Source organism: Tursiops truncatus, chromosome 17, assembly GCF_011762595.2.
Source record: "Tursiops truncatus isolate mTurTru1 chromosome 17, mTurTru1.mat.Y, whole genome shotgun sequence".
Classification (NCBI taxonomy): Eukaryota; Metazoa; Chordata; class Mammalia; order Artiodactyla; family Delphinidae; genus Tursiops; species Tursiops truncatus.
The window spans coordinates 69,209,020-69,223,178 of record NC_047050.1 but is presented as its reverse complement, the minus strand read 5'-3'; the positions used below and the strand labels follow the sequence as shown (position 1 = coordinate 69,223,178).

The following is a 14,159-nucleotide window of genomic DNA, read 5'->3' as shown; positions in this document are numbered from 1 at the left end:
TTCAGGTTATAGTATCCAAAGAATAACTTCTCTGACTCCAGTTAGAATTCATTCTTTTATTCAACATTTACCAAGTACCTATTATGTGATCAGGCATAGCGCTAAGCAAAAGTGACAGTGTTAAAGGAAACTGATAGGATCTGAGGACTGCAGATTCAATTCCTGCCTGGCTCAGAGCAGTACAGTGTGAAAAAAGAACTGGGACTGTGAAGTCACACCTACCCACTTCCAATCCCAGCTCCACCACTTACTGTCATTAGGCATGCTACTTTACTTCCCTGAACCAATCTCTTCATTTCTATAATTGGTCAAATAGGACCTTCCTCAATGTCGGAGACAACTAAGTAAGATCATTCCTGTAAAGCACAAAGTATGTTGCCTCGCACACAATCAATATCCAATAATCAATTTCTATTATTAAGAGCAAATTTTAAGTTTTTAAGTAACCACTAAGTTGGAAACTGCTAATATGCCTACAAAATAGCCACTAACTGGGACTGTGACAGCTGGAACACAATTCTAGTCACGTTAATGGCACAGCATCTTACATCCTTCAAATTCTGGCTCCTTTCTCCTTTTCCAGCCTCATCTCCCATGACCTACATCATCTTTAATGCAGTCCCGTGTCCTCATGAGTGGGGACAGATTGAAAGATGAGATCTGGTAGTAACCAAAACATGTCAGGCCAAAGGTCGCTGTGAGAAAGAAAACTCTTCAGCTATAACTCTGGCAGTGTACATAGGTGCTGGGTGGGAGAGGGAGAAAAGGGGGTGAGGGGCAGGGAGGGAGAGAGAATGAACGAACACAAAAGTTTCACAAGCCAGTAACAGGTCAAGTTTACTTGTCATGTGTTTCTAAATGAAAACACTTGCACCAGCATTCATCCCTCACTTCACAATTCACCTATATTCTGCAACTATTTCATAAGAATGGCTTGAAAAATAAGTCAAATATAATCAACCTCATCAACGGAAAAAATCCACACACAGATGGACCACATTACCACAGCCTGACAAATGCGGCCAGATATCAATGCCAACATCTAAATGAGAAAAGAAAGCATTACCCACAAATAATTACTGAAAGTATAGTTTAACAGCAAAGAATGGTTAATAGTTGCAGTTTCCCTTAGCCAATATACAATGTTTTCATATATAATAAAAGGGCATATTTTATTGGACCTGCTTTGAGACAAGTTATCTGTCAGCTAACAAGTCCCTTTCGTAGAAGTAGTTTACTAAAAAGTTTACGTCTATACCTATATAACCAAGCATCTACCTAGCGTACCACTGGAATCCCCGGCAATCTTTGCTCAGATTCCTGTGACAAGACAGAAGCAAAGGCAAACATGTTAAATATTCTTTTAAGTTCACATGTCTGATGTAAGTTTTGGCCATGCTCACTTTTGCCTTAGTGTTACTCCAGGGAAAATTTTTTAAAAAGATAAACTATTATCAACTTAGCTATGGAAAAATAAACAGTATCTATGCTCAGTGTGATTATGGATAGGAACCCTAACCCAAACCCTAATCCCAGGTCTGTGTTCAAGTCCTGCTTCTACTCCACCTGTGACCTTAGCCGAGTTACTGAAACTCACCGAGTCTCAGTCTCCTGATACGCAAAATAAAATAAAACGATTGGATTGAGAAGCTTTAACGTTTCTTCCACTCAAATTCTGATACAGAGTTTGGAAAATCTTCACAATCAAAATGTTTCTTAATGATCCTTTGGGTGTAGGAGGATGAAATGAAGGCCTTTAGAGAAATGATGTGACAAATTACCGGTTTGTAGATTTGAAAAGATCGTTTAGTGAAACAGTCTTGAAATCTGTGCTTAGTGATTATTGCAAACTACTGCCTGAAAATATACAGTGACATGACCACAGAACTGTTCCTGTGTCGCAGCAACTTCCTGTCACACATCCTTCCAGGTAGCTGTTTTCTGAAAAAGAGTCTATGGCTCTCCTAAATAAGTCCAATGAAGTGACTATTAACATTCATGAGATATGCCATCGTTCAGCCTTCAGGGGTGTACTATGCTCCACTGGATTTTACTTACCAATTCCAGTTTCAATGACTGAGGGTATCAATATTCCAAATAAGCAACAAAATAGCAAGAGTAGAATAATTCTATGGCTTGGAATAAGGGTCACTCTTTATAGAGTCTGAAAAGACCCTAGTGATCATCTCCAACACTTTCATTTTACAGAAAAGCATTACATTTATTTCACTAAATGCTTAAGGATTAACTGGCTGAGCATGTACATGAGCCTCCTAACTCATCTGACATTAGAAAGAAAAAAAGCTTCGCTTACTGGCGGGGCACGGGGGGTGTTCCTTCCTAAAAAATCCCTAAAGAAAATAATAATGTTCCTGGAAATTACTTATTCTACATGCAGAATTTCTGGGAAGTACTAATATCCATACACTATCACAGCTATTTTGGTGGTTCTGGTCACAAAAGAAGAGAAAAAGGCAATTATGAACACAACTGACTTCACACGTGTACCACCAATCGGTACCACACTTTTAAGCAATCACAGAAACTGTACCATGATAAATATTAACAGCAATGACAGATAACTCAAATATTTCACTTGCCCTCCAGTCAGGTCAGGGATACTAACTAACTATGCAAAGTACATCATGGCTCATCCTTGTGTCGTTCTGCATTGTAAATCACACAATTAAGGGGAAAAAAAAGTCCTCTATCCACTCTATGGGCCTATATAACCTTAGAACATAACTAAAAAACTCTGTTTAATTGCCATTTTACCAATAAAGTCCACTTGAAGCCTTAACTTTCAAGAAAGGTGTTCCTCCCCCACCCCCTTTGCTTTCTAAGAAAGTAAAAGATTAGCACAGTGCTAATTTACTTGTTAACATAAATATAAATTTAGGAACAATAAATTGACAATTAATACTGATGATGATATTCCTCCAGTCTAGAAGAATAAAATTAAAATATAAACTGCTGACATACGTACGGGATACAAAAATCCAAGAACATCAAGTTTAGGACACACAGGACTGGGTTAAGAGAACAAAATCCACCTTACCCATACATATATGAGGAGTTATTAGTAATCTTTACATCAAGATTGTTTAAAAATTTGTAACAGCGTTACATAAACCTTTCTAGTATCAGGAAATAATTCCTCTTTATCCACCACTGGACAAAAAATGCATTTGAGGCTGACCTGGAAATCCAATGTCCCATGTGTCTACAAAAATAAGGACAATTAGGAAAAGTTATGAATTCTAAGAAATATGAACTAATTGGAAACATACAGACAAGTGTTTCAAGATTCTACAACATGAAACGCTTGCAAGAGCCCTACTTGAGAAGAATCTCGAATCAATCATCATCATGCTTGCTCTACGTGCAAAATCAGGAGCTTCCCTAGTCTGCACATATCCAGATAGGTCACCGGGTTTAAAGTCACGTGGTGATTCTCTGGGTCGTTTTAAAATTTGTCGTTGGTAGCGTTATAGTACCCTGTTTGTCCAAAACGCCTCCACTATCCAGCAATTTTCAAACTTCAGGGTCCCTCAGTAACTGGCAGGACACGCAGATCCCAGGGCCCACGCTCCAGAATCTTATTCAACGCGTCTTATTCAAATTGCCTACACCTGCGATTTCAATCAGCTGCCACTGGAATCAGCTGTCAGATCCAGTTGGATCTGAAGCCGGTGGGTCCAACAAGTTCCCCAAAGAGCACCTGCTTCAAGCCCCGGGACGTGTCACAGAGAAAAGTCAGGGCAGCTGGGACTTCGGGCGCCGCGGGGAAGGGCTCTGGGCCAGGCCGGAGCGTCCCACCAGGAGATGCCTGGTCCTCGAGCAAGTGAGGAGGCAATGGCGATGGGACGGAGCTATTTTCAGCATTTCCATACAGTGCCATTTAGCTCTGCTGGAGAAAGAGCTGGACTTCCAAGTCCCACAGGTCAAGCTTACTAGCAGCTCTGCCACTTACTAGCCGTGCGTCCTTAGCGCTCGGACCTCGGTTTCCCCGTCTCTACAACGGGCTCCCACGCCACCCCACCGTGAAAGCCTAAGACCAAACGAAACTAACTCGGCCGGTCGCCGGCACTTCCTGGCTCTCCCCGGCCAGGCCCGCCTGCCCCACCGCCCCGCCGGACGGCGACACCTGAGTGCGCGCCCAGCGGGCCGCCGCCTCCCAACGCTCCCCGCCCGATCCGACCCTCGGCCGGCCACTCACGGGTAGGCATGGTGACCCCGAGCCGCGCTAGCCGCCGGGCCGAGGCTCAGCGGGGCCTCGCCAGGCGCGCCGACGGCACCATGACGGACGGGCCGGGGAGACCGGGACGAGGCGAAGGGCGAAGGGCGAAGGGCGGAGAGCGCCGACACGAACCCCGCGGCTCACGCAAAGGAAGCTGGCGACAGGAGCTGCAGCCGGCCCAACTCCGCGCCGGACGACACTTGGGCGTCCGCACGCCCTGACGTCAGCACGTCACCGACGTCTCGGCCCCGCCTCCACAGGAGGCCGCGCTCCGGGCAGGGAGGGGCTGCTTGCTGGGGCTTGGGGAAGTTGGAGAGGACAGGGGCCGCGCATAAGGGCGACTTCGGGCTTCGTTTTATTGTCAAACCCTCCTGATTTGAGTCATATTCATTTTCATGAACGCTTATGCGAGGTGCATTAGCAATATTTGTTTCTTGCAACTGCACCCGTTTATGAGGTTGTGAGGCTACGCGTGACGGCCTTGAGTGTATCGTGTACCTGTAGGCTTTTTCTTTTATAAGCTCTTGAACTTGCATGTGTTCTGTATTCTCTGAAAGCGTGATTTATTTGAGACACACGGAGGTCATCAGGGGCGACGGCAGCGCTTGTTCTGAGAGGACAGCAACTGTAATTTCCTCTTGCTCTGCTGGTGACTCAGAGAGATTTCACGCCTCAGGAGTCAGTTTCCTCCAGAGAGGGCGGTTCTATCCACTTGATTGAGTCACTTTTCTTGACTCTCTGAATGTGATTGATAATTGATGTATCTAATGGTCACCTAAGCGAATACTTGGAGCCCAGAGCCTTCAGCAACCCACATATGCTTAGCTAGTCCCTGTGGGCTGTGGACAGCCAGTATGGAGAACTCGAAGGAAGCCACAGAGGTCTCAACCGGTGTTTCTCAAAGTGGCTTAAGATCCTCTTGTGCCTGAATCACCTGGGAACCTGTTGATCAGACTCCTGCCTTCCTAGCTAAACCCCGATGGATCACACTTGAGGGTGATTCAAATACCTATTTAAGTTTGAGATCCTTTGTCCTAGTGCCAACATTCTGGTTAAGAAATGATACTGTGCAGTACTGAAAGGAGAAGAAAAAGAAGGTGAAGATAAGAGGGGGGAGGGCTTGAGGGAAACTATCTTGAGGTGGACTTGTAAGAAAGCAGAATTTCAATTAGCAAAGACCTGGAGAGCTCTTAAAGAGGCTGTGGGAGGGTGGAGGGCAATTTAGAGTGAGTCAAGGAAGTGTGTACAAATGGTATGTTGGAGGCTGTCTCTTGCTTAAGGGTATAAGGGGCAGATTACCAAATACTTGGTTTTCTTTCAATGCATTGTTGCATAGTTTTATCATCTATAACATCTTTCCTGCTCCCAGTTTTCTTCCCCAGACTTTCACAACATCTTGATTTGCCTCTACTGTAGCACTTTTCCCACTGAATCCTAAGTAAACTGTCATACGTGCTGGTATTCTACCACTGGGCTGTACACATTTCAGAAAATGACAAAAACCATATTCTGTTCATATTTCTGTATTCCTGCCTGGCACACAGTAGGGGGACTAGAGCATGTTAATTTAATAACTATGTAAATAAAGTACATATTTATTGACTGGATGTAAAAACAAAACAAAACGCATACAATGGAACTAGTTAATGAACAACTTTACGTGCAAGCTTGGAATATGTCCTTTAAGAAACCACTCTAGGTTCTTCATAAGGACAGTAGCGTTGAATTATCAGCAACAGGGTTCTATGGAGCCGACAGCATGACAGACAATCCATGGAGGGAAGACCTCGATTTTGATACAGAAGGGAGTGTTAGGTGCATAGTATTGGTGGCTGTGGAAAAGGAAAGGGCTGAATCTTACTGCAGAAGAAGACTCCCTGGGATTTGCTGGCTGCTGACTTGGGAGCAAAAGCGAGGCATCTGTTAGTTACGTAACACCAAGTTTACGGAATAAGGAAATGGATGCGCTGGAAGAGCAGTAGGCAACTTGGGAAGGAAAGCTGCTTTAGGGAGGAGATGTGAAGAGAGGGTATGAGTTTCTCTTTTACGTATTAGGCTTGAGGTGATGTCCAAGAGAAACATCCGAGAGAATAGATCTGAAGGCAGCTGGGCATACCAGGCTGAAGGCAGGTAGAGGGATCTCAAGAAGAGAGATTTGGGAGCCTTCGGCCCTGGGACAAAAGCTGAAGGCAAGAGTCAGAGAAAGCCTGCTGAGGGAGGGTGTGGGGCCCAAATGACAGAGATAGAGGAGATCCAGAGGGCACAGTGCCCAGGAAGGCAAAGGAGGATACGGATGCCGAATGACAGACATCTCTGCTTACGTTGTTCAAAAAAGATGCAAATCCCAGAGGCCCTGAGATAGTTTGGCCCATAATGGGTTTGGTTTTTTCATTGTTTTTTTTTTTTAATCCCCTTGGCCTTTTGGTTTTGTACAGTTGCCAGAAATAAAATCAGCATCCAAAGATCCTGAGGAAGGAAGGAAGGACAAGGTCAGGAATAATAATATCCTGATGATTGGATCACATGTACCACACCTAAGTGTTTTCCTAATTAGTACACGTAGGCTTTTGGTAACACAGTTACCGTACAGACCCCCTTCCCCTGTCAAATCCTCCGGATCAAGTTCCGCCTCTGTATCACCCCTCCCCTCACCCCCAATTTCTAGAGGACTGATTCTGCCACCACCTTCTTAGTACTTAGGCTAAGAGTGTTTGCTTCTCCTGGACCTCGGTTGTTTTTCTTTTTTTTTTTTTTTTTTCCCGGCACGCAGGCCTCTCACTGTTGTGGCCTCTCCCTTTGCGGAGCACAGGCTCCAGACGCGCAGGCTCAGCGGCCATGGCTCACGGGCCCAGCCTCTCCGCGGCATGTGGGATCTTCCCGGACCGGGACACGAACCTGCGTCCCCTGCATCGGCAGGCGGACTCTCAACCACTGCGCCACCAGGGAAGCCCCAGTGCTCCTCTCTTAAAGCCCAATTTGAACTGGGAGGAATTGGCCTTTATCCATCTCCGTGTCCGCACACTTACCAGCTCTCGTTTGTACACACTGTGTAGGGCCAACACCAAGATGAGCCACTAGATAGATCCCTCTTCCAGAAAGGATGCTTGCCTGATAATATCAGTTAAGATGATGTTAGAAAGATCATTGTCAACATCCTATCAGAGTATTTGCTTTTAGCCCAAATTGCCCAAAATAGCTCTGCTTCATGTTTAGTCCAGTATTTGTTCCAATTTCCAAATCAAGCACTGAGACGATTCACTTTTAATTAGCACGCATTTTCGTGTTCAAAGGTATATATATATTATTATTTTGGCTGAGTTGCGTCTTCGTTGCTGCGCGCAGGCTTTCTCTAGTTGCGGCAAGCAGGGGCTACTCTTCCTTGCGGTGCACGGGCTTCTCATTGCAGTGGCTTCTTTTGTAGTGGAGCACGGCCTCTAGGTGCGTGGGCTTCAGTAGTTGTGGCACGCGGGCTCAGTAGTTGTGGCTCACTGGCTCTAGAGTGCAGATTCAGTAGTTGTAGTGCACAGGCTTAGTTGCTCTGCAGCACGTGGGATCTTCCCGGACCAGGGCTCAAACCCATGTCCCCTGCATTGGCAGGCAGATTCTTAACCACTGCACCACCAAGGAAGTACAGTGTTCAAAGGTATTTGCCAGCAAATTTACAGTTTATAGGAAATAACTGTAAGGTTATTTACTTCTCCCAAAAGCTTATTCCCAAAAGGTCATAATGATGCAAATTGATGCTCTCGTTGCTTAGTTTTCTTTCTCACTAAATATTTATATCAGTAATATGCCCTTCTTGTTTCATTTCTTTCCATTCTATTTCTACCATTGCCTAATAGTGACTCAGGGCTTTCTGGTTCTTACGAGGCATCAAAAGTACAGACTTTGGACTTGGAAAACGTGGGTCTGAATACTGCCTTTCCCCTTACCTGGCCTTTTGACATCTTTGACCTCTCTTAATTTTCCTCAATTTCAAAATCAAGAGACATTCCTGTGTTGTAACATTCTATGAGTCCCCTCAAGGCAGTTCTCAAACTTGACTGAACTTTGGAATCATCAGGGGAGCTTTTAAAAGTACCCATGCCCGGGGCTTCCCTGGTGGCGCAGTGGTTGAGGGTCCACCTGCCGATGCAGGGGACACGGGTTCGTGCCCTGGTCCGGGAAGATCCCACATGCCACGGAGTGGCTGGGCCCATGGGCCATGGCCACTGAGCCGGCGTGTCCGGAGCCTGTGCTCCGCAACGGGAGAGGCCACAGCAGTGAGAGGCCCACGTACCACCAAAAAAAAAAAAAAAAAAAAAAAAAAAAAAAAAAAACCCATGCCCGGTTCCCACTCCCCAGATTCTGATGTAGTTTGGTCTGCATTGTGGCCTGGGTGTGGACCTAATTTAAAAGCTCTCCAGATGTTTCTGTGTGTAACCAAAGTGGAGCTCCATTCTCTTAGAAAAGACTTGAAGTATGATGAGACTCTAATCATATATGTCATACATCTCATCAGGCCATTTCTGTTGCCATTTAAGCTCATGCATTTGAGATCCCTGCACTCTGAATGCCAGAGTAATTTTCTCACTACCGTCCTAGCCAAAGGAGTTGGAAACACACAAGAACAAGGAAAAGAATGAGCCTCTAATCCAGAAGGTCATTCCTAACCCCTCTCTGTGCCAACTAGGACAGCATGCAAGGCACACACTCCTGATCATCCCACGAGCCAAATGTCACAGTCATCTGTGTTTTATAAAGAGAATTGCAAATGGATCGGGAGCAAAATCCTGAGATAATAAGGGTAAGAGTTCTTATTAGGTCAGAAAAAACAGCTGGAAACTCTTCCTTAGAAACACTATCATTTTAAACAATTAGAGGAAAGCATTAACTCTCATTGTTATTTACTAAAATGCTAGCTAGCTTTAGCATTTAACACAGGGTGTAGTGGAGCTGCTAAAAGGAGAGAGAGGAAAAAGCTCCTTAAACACAGGGGCATTCATGGCAGTGAGATCCTTTACAAGCCTTTTAATGACAAATGGAATCGCATCTTATGTATTGGGGTATTCCCTCTACATGGAGCATATTAGGTGCTTAATAAACATTTGAGGAAGAGAGGGAGAAAGAGAGGAACAGAGAGGGAAGAAGGGGGAGCATAAACATAAAGGACATAAAGACAAGAATAGATAAATCAAAGTACCTGATTCTTTTCCCATATAGGTTATTACAGAATATTGAGTAAAGTTCCCTGTGCTATACTGTAGGTCCTTGTTGCTTATCTATTTTATATATAGTTGTGTGTTTAAGTTAATCCCAAACTCCTAATTTGTCCCCCCCTTCCACATTTCCCCTCTGGTAACCATAAGTTTGTTTTCAAAATCTGTGAGTCTCTTTCTGTTTTGTAAATAAGTTCATTTCTATCATTTAAAAACTTAGATTCCACATATAAGGCTGTATTAGAAGAGGCTGTTTGTGGTGTATTGGGAAAATGTCCTCAATTTCTTCCCCTGGCTGTGTGCACACTCTTGCAGTTGACTTTGGGACTCTCTTTCTCCAGTCCTAATTCTGGACTGGCCTTGCAACTTGCTTTGGCCAATGGGACAGCAACAAACATTGTGCAAGCAGAGACTTAGAAAATGTGATGAAGCCTGGGCTCCGCTGGAGGAGAGAGGCCCCAATCATCCCAACCATCCCAGACGAGGCCATCATAAGTCAGCCAGCCACAACGGACCCACCAGCTCCACAAAGTTTCAACAGTGAATCTAGCCAAGACCAGCATAAGAACCGCTCAGCTGAGACCAGCCCAAATTGTCAATGCACAGTGGCATGAGCTAAATAACTTGTTGTTATTTTAAGCCACCAAATTTGAGGGTGGTTAGTTATGAACCCCATAATCCCTATTAATAGTTATCACTATATCTATAGCTAACTAATCCCTGTTGTATAAAATTAATCACGGGGGGTATAATTTATCAAGATCTCAGTATGTGCCAAGTACTGTACTGAGTACCTTATCTCCATTTTCTGATAAAATGCTCACAGAACCTCTGAGTAGATAAGTATGAGTATCCCATTGATTTAATAGAGGAAACTGAAGCTTGGAGAGATTAAATAGGTCTCAAAAGTCATATGTAAGTAATGGCCCTGGAATTTGAACACAGGTCTGTGCATCCCCAAACCCAAGCTCTTAACTACGGAAAATACAGAGTCAGCTGAAGAGCAAATCAGAGCCCAGTAGGAGATGCATATTTAGACCCTGTGGAGTTAGAGACAATGAAGGTCTCTCTTCCAGTTTGTTTTGCAGAAAAAATTGTCAAGCCCTCCAGGGGAAGAATCGTGTTTTCCATCTGTTTCAATGATCTTAAAGGAAGCCAAGGGGTTTTGTACTGATTCTCTTTTTGTAGGATGGAAGCTGAATGACAGTCACCATGTAGTCTCCTCTCACTTCAGAAGAAGATAGAAGTAAGAAATTGTGATGATTGGCTATTGTTTTCAAATAAGTTCTACGTATGTCAGAGTCCATCTTTCTCAGAAAAATGTTTTTTAAAATATTTCATCCAGGGCTTCCCTGGTGGCGCAGTGGTTGAGAGTCCGCCTGCCGATGCAGGGAACACGGGTTCGTGCCCCGGTCCCGGAAGATCCCACGTGCCGCGGAGCGGCTGGGCCCGTGAGCCATGGCCACTGAGCCTGCGCGTGCGGAGCCTGTTGCTCCGCAACGGGAGAGGCCACAACAGTGAGAGGCCCGCGTACCGCAAACAAACAAACAAAAATATTGCATCCAATGGGACATGCAATGCTTATAGAGTTCCTATGAGAAATCTTCAACTATAAATTGTGCCATCATGGTCTTTAATATAGCTAGAGAGGAAGGGAGGGAGAGGGAGGGGGGAGGGGGAGGGGGAGGGGGAGGGGGAGAGGGAGGGGAGGGGGAGAGGGAGGGGAGAGGGAGGGGAGGGGAGGGGGAGAGGGAGGGGAGAGGGAGGGGAGGGGGAGGGGAGAGGGAGGGGAGGGGGAGGGGAGAGGGAGGGGAGGGGAGGGGGAGGGGGAGGGAGGGAAGGGGAGGGGGAGGGGGAGGGGGAGGGGGAGGGAGGGAAGGGAAGGGGAGGGGGAGGGGGAGGGAGAGAAGGGGAGGGGGAGGGGGAGGGAAGGGGAAGGGGAGGGGGAGGGGGAGGGGGAGGGGGAGGGGGAGGGGGAGGGGGAGATCGCACACGCAGGAGAGAGCTGCCTATTAAGTTTGCCTCAAATAAGGTAATAGCATTATGGTTAGATAATCACTGCTAATCACATTTACCTTGAATCATGAATGTAGGGGGAGAGAGCAGGGAGGTTAGTGGTTAGAAATAAAGCCAGTATATTTTATGCCTTTGAAGGAGAAACCCAGTTGCAGACAAACCCTACTGTATCCAATGAAATGAGGGAAGGGGGTGGCAGATCTGCTTGGAAACATTAAAGAAAACCCTCCCAAGCAGGTGGCTGAAACCAGTGTCAGTAATATCAGTAATTCTGAATGTAGTGTGTATGAGATTGTTTTTACTAGAGTATAAAGGAGCAATATTGTGGATAACACTTTGAATCGTCTGTAGGTCTCTTTGTATCTTGGATTTTCAACTCCAGCATTTGTTTTAAAAGAACAAGAATTAGACCTAACCCAGCATTTTAGGTTCTGGACCCCCATCTCGTTCCCTCCTTTTCCCCAACCATTAGGGACTTCTTCCAGATAAGTCACTATTATGTCAAACATTTGAAGCATGTCCTGAATTCTCTTGGCCCCAGTTTTGGGTTCACCCAGCAATCTTTTTTAAAAAAAAATTTATTTAGTTGATTTATAATGTTTTGTTAGTTTCAGGTGTATAGCACACTGTTTCAGTTATACATATACATATATTCATTCTTTTTCAGATTCTTTTCCCATATAGGTTATTACAGAATACTGAGTAAAGTTCTGTGTGCTATACAGTAGGTCCTTGTTGGTTATCTGTTTTATATATAGTAGTGTGTGTAAATTAATCCCAACCTCCTAGTTTGTCCCCCTCTTCCATGTTTCCCCTTTGGTAACCATAAGTTTGTTTTCGAAATCTGTGAACCTGTTTCTGTTTTGTAAATAAATCCATTTATATCATTTTTTAAATTAGATTCCACATATGAGTAATATCATATGATTTTTGTCTTTCTCTGTCTGACTTACTTCACTTAGTATGATAATCCCTAGGTCCATCCATGTTGCTACAAATGGCATTATTTCATTCTTTTTTTATGTGGCTGAGTAATATTCCATTGTATATATGTACCACATCTTCTCTACCCATTCCCCTGTCATTGGACACTTAGGTTGCTTCCATGTCTTGGCTATTGTAAATAGTGCTGCAATGAACACTGGAGTGCATGTATCTTTTTGAATTATGGTTTTCCCTGGATATATGCCCAGGAATGGAATTGCTGGATCATACGGTAGTTCTACATTTAGTTTTTTAAGGAACCTCCATACTGTTCTCCACAGTGGTTCTACCAGTTTACATTCCCGCCAACAATGTAGGAGAGTTCTCTTTTCTCCACACCCTCTCCAGCATTTGTTATTTGTAACTTTTTAATGATAGTCATTCTGACCGGTGTGAGGCGATACCTCATTGTAGTTTTGATTTGCATTTCTCTGATAATTAGTGATGTTGAGCATCTTTTCATGTGCTTTTTTTGGCCACCTATATAAGCAAACTTGATTTGATTTCTCATCTATATTTACTATAAGAAAGAATGCACTGATAAGGCTGATGTAAACTCCTGGCTTTTCTGACAGTTGTATTTCTCATCACATGGACATCTGATCTATATACCTCTCATGATTTTAATCAAGGTGAATAGGCAGGCCAGGGCATACCAAAGCATACTCACACCTCTATTTTTTGCATTAATTGCCATATGGTATTACATGGTCTCATCCCCCTGGCCACTGCTAAATGAACAAGACTTTAATTCATTCATGCATGCATTCATTCATTTAAAAAAATGTACTGAGTGCTTGCTATATGTCAGATATCCACGAGGTACTGGGACATACCATCACCAATTGATGATGATAGCAATGTGGTAAGGTAGACAGTAAATAAGTACATGAACAAATATGTCATTACAAATTATAAGTGCTGTAAAGCAAATTAATAGGGTCTGGTGATAAAGAGAAATAAGAGTAGAGGGGAGATCTACTTATTAGATAGAGGGTTCAGAGAAGACCTCTCCATTGGTTTGCCAAAGTCCAGGCACTAAGTGTGGTCCATTGCAGAGGCAGACACTAAAGGGATGAATTCTTAATAGAGAAGTTAACAACAGTAATAAAACCAAGTAAAAGTGTGTCTGCTTTTTATTATCACCACGTGCTGGCCATTGTAAACAATGTCAGTGATAAAATAACCTGAAAAAGTCTTTCGTTGGTCTAAGTTCTACTCAATTTCTGGGGTTACTGTGAGTTCTAATAATTTACATGTAATGTAATTTGTATTATTTATCCTTTAACACATATAATATTCTCTGTGAAAGTCACTTTGAAGAACTCCCAATCATAAAACCGAGCCTCGACGCACATGGACACAGCTGTTTTAAAGTTTTAAAAATGCAGAACCACTCTGAACCACTCTGAACTCACTGTCAGATGAAAGTGGTTCTGAATTGTTCCAGCTCTCTTCTGGTTCAATTCCTGTCTGCAAGTTCTGTGGCACAACATAACCCTGCAATTAAATAGTAGAATTGAAATAAACAATGATAGTGCTGTGATTACCAAAACTGAGAAACAGAACTTGAACTACTTCAATTCTATGGGACAACTTGGAGTTTTTATTTGCTCAAATTTTAAAACAGCGAACTGTGAACATACATAATATTGCTTGGAAGTACAAATTTTAGTTCCTAAATGAACTGGTTTATGAGTTTCAAATGATACTTTAATTTG

General features: G+C 43.8%; 1 protein-coding gene across 3 annotated transcripts in view; it reads right to left on the bottom strand.

The window, feature by feature from the left end:
* EFR3A (EFR3 homolog A) overlaps positions 1-4,430 on the bottom strand; it is a 96,151-nt gene extending 91,721 nt beyond the window's left edge. For 2 of the 3 annotated variants that reach the window (XM_019931989.3, XM_019931993.3), the window contains exon 1: positions 4,220-4,430. In XM_019931989.3, the coding sequence (XP_019787548.1) occupies positions 4,220-4,229 (10 nt within the window). In that variant the 5' untranslated portion in view covers positions 4,230-4,430. The remainder of the gene's footprint in view (positions 1-4,219) is intronic. The other variant, XM_019931990.3, reaches the window with a different exon arrangement.
* Positions 4,431-14,159: the final 9,729 nt, after the last annotated feature.